The sequence below is a fragment of the Centroberyx gerrardi genome, chromosome 10, assembly GCF_048128805.1.
Source record: "Centroberyx gerrardi isolate f3 chromosome 10, fCenGer3.hap1.cur.20231027, whole genome shotgun sequence".
In the NCBI taxonomy this organism is placed as follows: Eukaryota; Metazoa; Chordata; class Actinopteri; order Beryciformes; family Berycidae; genus Centroberyx; species Centroberyx gerrardi.
The window spans coordinates 1,813,028-1,821,168 of NC_136006.1; the positions used below are offsets into that span (position 1 = coordinate 1,813,028).

General features: G+C 43.2%; 1 protein-coding gene and 1 pseudogene across 1 annotated transcript; one reads left to right on the top strand and one right to left on the bottom strand.

Annotated features, from left to right (window-relative positions):
* Positions 1-1,797: 1,797 nt before the first annotated feature.
* On the bottom strand, positions 1,798-3,817 carry LOC144539910 (trace amine-associated receptor 13c-like). Its single transcript, XM_078286227.1, has 3 exons — positions 3,645-3,817; positions 2,841-3,321; positions 1,798-2,133 (listed from the first exon to the last, which is right to left on the bottom strand). Exons 1-3 carry the CDS (start codon positions 3,815-3,817, stop codon positions 1,798-1,800), a joined length of 990 nt encoding a protein of 329 aa, XP_078142353.1.
* A 2,743-nt stretch (positions 3,818-6,560) lies between these two features.
* LOC144539860 (trace amine-associated receptor 13c-like) lies at positions 6,561-7,859 on the top strand (annotated as a pseudogene).
* Positions 7,860-8,141: the final 282 nt, after the last annotated feature.

Here is an 8,141-nt window from a genome sequence, read left to right on the forward strand (position 1 = left end):
GTGCCTTGCTCTGCCCATTGAGCCACACAGGGCCGAGAAAAGGAGACCCTGAGAATTGTTGTTTTTGTTGTTGTTGAGATCCTGAGATCAACTCCACCTCCACCTCATGTAGTTGGTATCATTTTTGTGAATAAAAACTCTTTCCATGTGTCTGTTATCTCTGTGTGTTCTTTGTTGTGACTTCTAGAAATGCCATAGATAATGTATGTGTTTGAAGCTGCAATAAGCAACATTTTCTGACTACTAGAGGGTGACAGAAACCGCAACACGTTTGTAAATAAAGCACAGCAAAACAATTGCACTACGGAGGCCTACTAAGGACAAACCTAGCAAAGCACCGTGCATAAAGGCTAATAGCTAAGCTAAACGTACCTACAGGGAAGTGTCGCCCGTTACCAGTCTCGCTTTGTCAGATTTTCTTGAAACTACTAGTTCAAATTCAAGTGTTTATTTAACACTCATATGGCAGTTTTACATCCAGAAAACTGAAATGCATGAGCATTTACAATGCACACGTCAAAATAAAAGCATGGTAATTGAACCTTATTTTACAGTTTTTCCTTTAAGAGCCTTATTAATAAAGGGATGGGTGACTTCCTGTACTATTAACTCCTGTATGCTTTAAGATATAGAGTTCATATTAATGCCATCCAAGTATGTTGACATAGAAATATTTTCTAATTAAGGCATGAATTAGCTTAATTAATGACCACATTAGCATAACTGCTTATGTTGAACTTATCATGGTGATTATGTCGCCAAAAGTGCCTCTTGTTTTTGTAATATTATACTCTTTTGTAATTTACCACAATATATATTTTATATTGTTTCTATATTATTAGATTTTAGAACCATGTTCTGATTCAAATCTAAGGGACAGTAATGTAGGATCTGATGATATCCTGGTGGTCATGTGGTCTCACACAATCTACTGTGTGTCTTTGACCTAAAAAACGTCTCATAATGCTACAGACTGTACCTAGGACAGGGAAAATCATTGTGGAATAAACCTTTCTAATTTCGGACCAAAAGCTGAATAAAAGGCATCAAATCTCTCCACAATAATTTCCATTTTTCTCCACACTACAGCAAACTGGGGCTAACCAGGTCCATCTCAAAATGTTCATAAAACGTGATCAAAAGCACTGTGTGTGTATCTGAAACTGTTGCCCAGCTGGCCGATCATCTCTGTGTTGAGTACACCCTGGCTAGATCTGTTTGACCCTGTAGGGGGAACCAGGCTGTTGGTCCTATTCAGATGCATGCAGACAACAAATATATTTCCCTTCAACCAGGAAAAAACTTTCTGGTGGAAAAGAAAAGAACCTTTGCAATTACTTTTGTAAGGTAAAGACATTGTAATTGAGCTGATATACATGCTGAATTCACTGATCACGCAAAGCTGGGTGACTACCTAAAAACATTTCTTAGTGCTTATGACTATGACAGGGAGGTTGGACACAACAACACAGAGGGAAATCTATACAATACAGCTGAACAACTGAAATGAGAATGAAGACATCATTTCTGACAAGAAATTGAATATGATGAACATAAATTGGAAGGCAGGGTTAGAGAGCATGTCCTGTAACTGAAAGATCACAAGTATATCCATCAAAAGCCAAATGTCCTGCCGAAGTGTCCTTGAGCAAGATATCGAACCAGTCAGCTAAAGGTTTTAGTTTAGTTTATTCAACAAAGACAATAAGCAGGATTACCTTACAGATATGTTATATACTAGATGTAGTAATGAAAATGAACAGCAGAGGGAGACAGATTGTCTGATGAAGCCTCTCTCTACAGTATGTTGGCCTCACAGGAGTCAGGCTGCAGTATCTGAAGTGTAACAATGAGTTTAATGGCTTTTCTAAACCAGGGGTAGAAAAGGGCATAGATCACAGGGTTTAAACAGGAATTAAAATAGGACAGCCACATCTCAAAGACCACAGATGAAGTACTGATCAAGGCGTTCTGGCCTGCAAGAGAAAATTGGTAATATGGACAGAAACACATTAGAAACACGACTATCACAATACCAAGAGTCCTGGCTGCTTTCTTCTCAGATTTCTTAGCATTTACAGTCACTGAACGCTGGAGTGTGACAGCCACAATGTGGGATCGCATGGCACGAGCCTGAGAGAGAGAGAACCACAAATAGTCATGACATAAATAATGAGTAAATCCTGACTAGCCCTGTATGGCTTGTAATGGAAACCAGGCAGACAAGTTCCATTCAGCATGGACAAAACATGAACATGAGGACAAAAAAAGGTTTTCATTTTACATGTAATCATGCTGTTGTACTTTACAAAACATATTTCAGCTCATCTGATTTACATAGAATAAATAATTAATGGTAATATGTTTACAAATTCACTGTGTTTTACCAACATATATTTTCTTGTGTCTGTCCAAGCTTGTGTTTAGTCGTTTGATTTCATTGACTCAATAACATTTCATTAACTTCATAGAAAAGGTTTCATGTCAGTCACTCCACAGCATCTCTACAGTATGTTGGCCTCACAGGAGTCAGGCTGCAGTATGTGAAGTGTAACAGTGAGTTTAATAGCTTTTCTAAACCACGGATAGAAAAAGGCATAGATCACAGGATTTAGACAGGAATTAAAAACCAGCAGCCAGGCCCCAAAGGTTAAATATGAAGCACTGCTTGAGGTATCCTGGCCTGCAAGAGAGGGATAGTAATATGGACAGAAACACATTAGAAACACAACTATCACAATACCAAGAGTCCTGGCTGCTTTCCTCTCAGATTTCTTAGCAGTTACAGTCACTGAATGCTGGAGTGTGACAGCCACAATGTGGGATCGCATGGCACGAACCTGAGACACAGCCACCACAAATACTCTCATATACAGAACTATGATGACAGTAATGGGAGCAATAAAGGTCACAACAAGGTCAACAGCTCCTGCAATGTGGTTAGCAACAACCACACACTCTCCATAGCAGGAATTATACCTGTCTGGTTGTTTCAGCAAATCCTTTAACATCAAACAGTTGTAGAAAGCAGAACAGACCCAACACAGAGTAACAGAGAATTTAACTCTTCTTTGAGTGATTTTGGTGGGGTAACACAGAGGGTCACAAATAGCCACATAGCGGTCGACTGATATGAGCACCATGTTTCCTACTGAGGCAGAGATAGTCATAAATACAACAAAGTAATACAGAATACACATGAGGTCACCCAGAAACCAGCAGGCCCCTATGAGAAGGATTTGACCCAGCAACACGAAACCCACAAGGAGGTCTGAGACAGCCAGGGAGAGGAGGAGGAGGTTGGTGGGGGTGTGGAGCTGCCTGGAATGAGAGAATATCATCATTGAATATATTATCAGTAGCAGTAATAGACGTTGAAATAGTAATGTTATTAGTTGTAGTAGTAAGAGTAGGAATAGTCAAAGTAACAATGTGTCTAGATACAAGATGTAAGAGATGTAAAGAGTTATTAATATTACATTAATTCATTAATACAAAAGCATTATCAAACAACCAGAATGTACTCAACAAGGCCTAGATGCAACAACATCTATGTACTAGCCCAAAGCCATTTCTTCTTATAAGTCTAGATATTATCATAAATATGAAAATAATTTAGGCAATGCTGAGAAGTATATCTCTGCCTGTAGTGGGAGATGGAGATGATGACCAGCAGGTTGAGAGACACGGTGAGCAGAGAGGTGGAGGACAGCAGAATGTAGAGGAGCATGGCCTCAGAGTGAGGACGCGTCGGCTTCCTGCAGGAAGTGTTGAGGAGCTGTGGAAAGCAGAGTTCACCTCCTTCCAGGGTCTCCATCATCAGAGAGAGAGGAGGAGAGGAGAAGCTGCTGAGGTCTGGCAGCTTTCTGACCAAAGCTCTCTATCATACAGCTGATTTATCCACACCCCCAACCCCCCCACCCCTGTTCCCTTGCTCTTGCTCTCTCTCTTTCTCTCTCTTTCCTTCATCTTTTTTCCTCTCTTCCCTTTTAGTCCCGCCCTCATCCCTCGCTATCTGCATCATCCTTGCATCATCTTGTCATCCTCTCTCTGCTGCCCCCTGTCTCTCTTCTTCCTCATGTGTCTTCTTCCCTCTTGTCTCCTTTCCTTTCTCTCCTTTCCCTTCCCATTCCTTCCACCCTCTCTACTCCTCTTTTTGCTTTTCTATTTCCTCTCACCTCTCCTTCCTGATCCCCCACTCCTTCCAACTCTGATGTAGCAGGTTGTTTTCATACTAAAGTGGATGACAGAGCTCTGCTGTGGGCTTGGGAGAGACGAACAATGTCAGAAGGAAAAAAAGTGCAGGTGTAGAATGCAGTTAATTGAGGTGCCTTGCATTTCTCTTTCCACACTTATTTATGAGAGAGGATTAAAATTGTGACTGAAGCATTTTTTGAACCAGGTCCAAGATATGCTGGTGAACTGACAGACGGGTCGCCTCCAAAATGAAGAATGGCCTCTTCTACTACATGGCACAACAGAGGGGTGAAGACACTGTTCCAGAGTGGACGCCATTATGGAGCTGGCCCATGCCCTCCACTTAGAGGCCATCTCGGCCCCCAGAACACCTTGAAGTGGATCTGGGACTGGTTCCACTGGCTGTCCTTGGAGGCCGCGGTCAACAACTGACCTGAGAAAGCCACCCCAAGCCCCCCTTGTGACACTGCCCATCATTGAGGAGCCCTTTAAAAAGGACCAGGATGGACCTGGTGGGACAGCTGCCGAAGTCAGCCAGGGGACACGAGTACACCCTGGTTGGTTGACTATGCAACCCATATCCGGAAGCCATCCCTCTCCACAAGGCCACCTCCAAAGCTGTGAATGCTGAGAGCTGTTAACCCTCTTCTCCCAAATAGGGTTCCCTATGGACCTCCTGGCACACAGGGCACCCCTTCATCTCCTGGTTCATGACTGACCTCTGCAGGCTCCTCCAGGTAAAGCAACTGCACAGCTTAGTGTACCATCCGCAGACAGACGGCCTCATGGAGCGCTTCAACCAGACACTGAAGCAGATGCTGAGATGAGTGTTAGACAAGGATGGATGCGACTGGGACCTCATGTTCCCCTACATGCTCCTTGCCATCAGGGAAGTGAACCAAGCTTCCCAAGCTACCAACCTATATTTACACCATTAATTAGCGCAAATCTTCACTACAGATGTTGCTTTTGAAAAACGGTCACAAGTGCACCCAGCCCTTGAGCATTCATGTGATTCTCCTCCACTTCTGTGTGTTACCGGCCCAGCCTTTCCCTTTAAGGACGGCGGCCATGTGGGTAACCTGTGTAGGTGTGACGTAGTTCATCTGGTGTTATGTGCAAAAATGAAGAGTACCTGTATGTTATCGCAACACATGCTACAGGTAGTAAGTTATGGTAGCCAGTGTAAAAGTGTCCAGATAAGCTCAGGTTGCAGGGTAACAGTGTTAAAAGGGCATGAATAGTGTTCACTGCTGCAGAGGAAATAAAGTTCTTGTTTATGAACGCCACCTCGATGTCTCGCTACCATCCTTCCATCAGCAGAGTTGGTCCGGACCACTAAGGCTAGTTACCAGCTACGAGCCAGGCTAATAACCTACATTAGTCTAAAGAGACCAGTGCGCTCCCAACTACGGTTTGGGGCCCACAATTCTGGAAGAGGTAACATGTGATTACACTGCTATGCATAGAGCTACGTCACACAAACTGAAATGGCTCTGCTGAAAGTGCTTCACTCGGACCTAACGTTACCGTTTAGTCTGTACTGTACCTAGCTTTTCTCCCTAGCACCAATATTTAGCACCGGTCCCGCAACTTTGAATTTTGTGGATGCGTATCTGCCAGGAATTAAACTCAGGTCTCCCGTTTCCGAGTCTGTAGTCTAACTCCCTGCGGCCCACGTGACCCATAAATTGGTGAACAGAGCGACCGACTGACCAACCGTCCGACCGACAAGACCATCCATAGAGCTCCTGCTGTCACGGGGCTAAAAGTGGTCAGAGTGAGTGCTCTTCCTGGATAGTTCAACAGAGAGAAGCCTCTGTGACCGGGCATCATTGCGGAACACAACTGTGACTTTTCACTCTCAGACAAAAATTTGGGGATTCTGGTTCTGTGTGAATTTGAGGATTTGCCAGCCACTGTTAACTAAAAAGTGAGTTTCCCGTCCTTCATTAGACAGGCCAGTGCTACATTCAGTTGACCATTCATTGGCATTGTTTTGGTTATAGGTATTGTTCTCCTCCTCCTTCCACCAGTCCCTGGCATATCAATGTAAAAGTTAACAGACAAAACTACTTTACCACCATGAATTAAGCTACCAACACAGTCAACAGTGATGAAATTACTGTTATTGTACATGAGACTGGGAAGATACGAGGGAGGGAGAGGTGAGGAAGAAGAGAGAGAGGGAAGATGAGAGTGAAGATAGAGATGAAGAGGGTAATTGCAGAAAGCAATAGAGGGAAGGAGGGTCAAAGGACATAATTCTGTGCTATAGAGAGAAAAACAGATGCAGAGAAAGAGAGAGAGCAAGAGCAAGGGAACAGGGGTGGGGGGGTTGAGGGTGTGGATAAAACAGCTGTATGATAGAGAGCTTTGGTCAGAAAGCTGCCAGACCTCAGCAGCTTCTCCTCTCCTCCTCTCTCTCTGATGATGGAGACCCTGGAAGGAGGTGAACTCTGCTTTCCACAGCTCCTCAACACTTCCTGCAGGAAGCCGATGCGTCCTCACTCTGAGGCCATGCTCCTCTACATTCTGCTGTCCTCCATGTCTCTGCTCACTGTGTCTCTCAACCTGCTGGTCATCATCTCCATCTCCCACTACAGGTAGTCATATACAGATTTAGGCTTTTGCATACATTAAGGAATTTTGATAATGTTTTTACTATACTATATATAGTATAGTATACTATGTAATACTATTATTACTATTACAACTAATGGCAACATTACGTGTGAGACTGCCATAACAACTATTAATGAAATTCTCCCACTATTACTGCTACTGATAATATGTTCAATGATGATATTCTCCCTCTCCAGGCAGCTCCACACCCCCACCAACCTCCTCCTCCTCTCCCTGGCTGTCTCAGACCTCCTTGTGGGCCTCCTGCTGATGCCGGTTGAAATCCTCCGTATAGAGTCTTGCTGGTTTCTGGGGGACTTCATGTGTGCTCTCTTTTACTATGCTTCCTTTATTATTATCTCTGCCTCAGTAGGAAACATGGTGCTCATATCAGTCGACCGCTATGTGGCTATTTGTGACCCTCTGCGTTACCCCACCAAAATCACTCAGAGAAGAGTTAAATTCTCTGTTACTCTGTGTTGGGTCTGTTCTGCTTTCTACAACTGTTTGATGTTAAAGGATTTCCTGAAACAACCAGACAGGTATAATTCCTGCTATGGAGAGTGTGTGGTTGGACTGAATTACATCACAGGAGCTGTTGACCTTGTTGTGACCTTTATTGGTGCCATTACTGTCATCATACTTCTGTATATGAGAGTATTTGTGGTGGCTGTGTCTCAGGCTCGTGCCATGCGATCCCACATTGTGGCTGTCGCACTGCAGCGTTCAGTGACTGTAACTGCTAAGAAATCTGAGATGAAAGCAGCCAGGACTCTTGGTATTGTCATAGTTGTGTTTCTAATATGTTTCTGTCCATATTACTATCCCTCTCTTGCAGGCCAGGATACCTCAAGCAGTGCTTCATATTCAACCTTTGTGGTCTGGCTGCTTTATTGTAATTCCTGTCTAAACCCTGTGATCTATGCCTTTTTCTATCCGTGGTTTAGAAAAGCTATTAAACTCACTGTTACACTTCACATACTGCAGCCTGACTCCTGTGAGGCCAACATACTGTAGAGATGCTGTGGAGTGACTGACATGAAACCTTTTCTATGAAGAGGGAAATGTTATTGAGTCAATGAAATCAAACGACTAAACACAAGCTTGGACAGACACAAAAAAATATATTTTGGTAAAACACAGTAAATTTGTAAACATATTACCATTAATTATTTATTCTATGTAAATCGGATGAGATGAAATATGTTTTGTAAAGTACAAAAGCATGATTACAAGTAAAATGAAAACCTTTTTTTGTCCTCATGTTCATGTTTTGTCCATGCTGAATGGAACTTGTCTGCCTGGTTTCCATTACAAGC

Coding starts and splice junctions, on each gene's coding strand:
- LOC144539910 (XM_078286227.1), bottom strand. CDS start 3,817: ATGGAGACCCTGGAAGGAGGTGAACTCTGCTTTCCACAGCTCCTCAAC. Junction 3,322..3,644: donor ATCTCCATCTCCCACTACAG/GCAGAGATATAC, acceptor CTCTCATTCCAG/GCAGCTCCACACCCCCACCA. Junction 2,134..2,840: donor TTGTGGTGGCTGTGTCTCAG/GTTCGTGCCATG, acceptor TCTCTCTCTCAG/GCTCGTGCCATGCGATCCCA.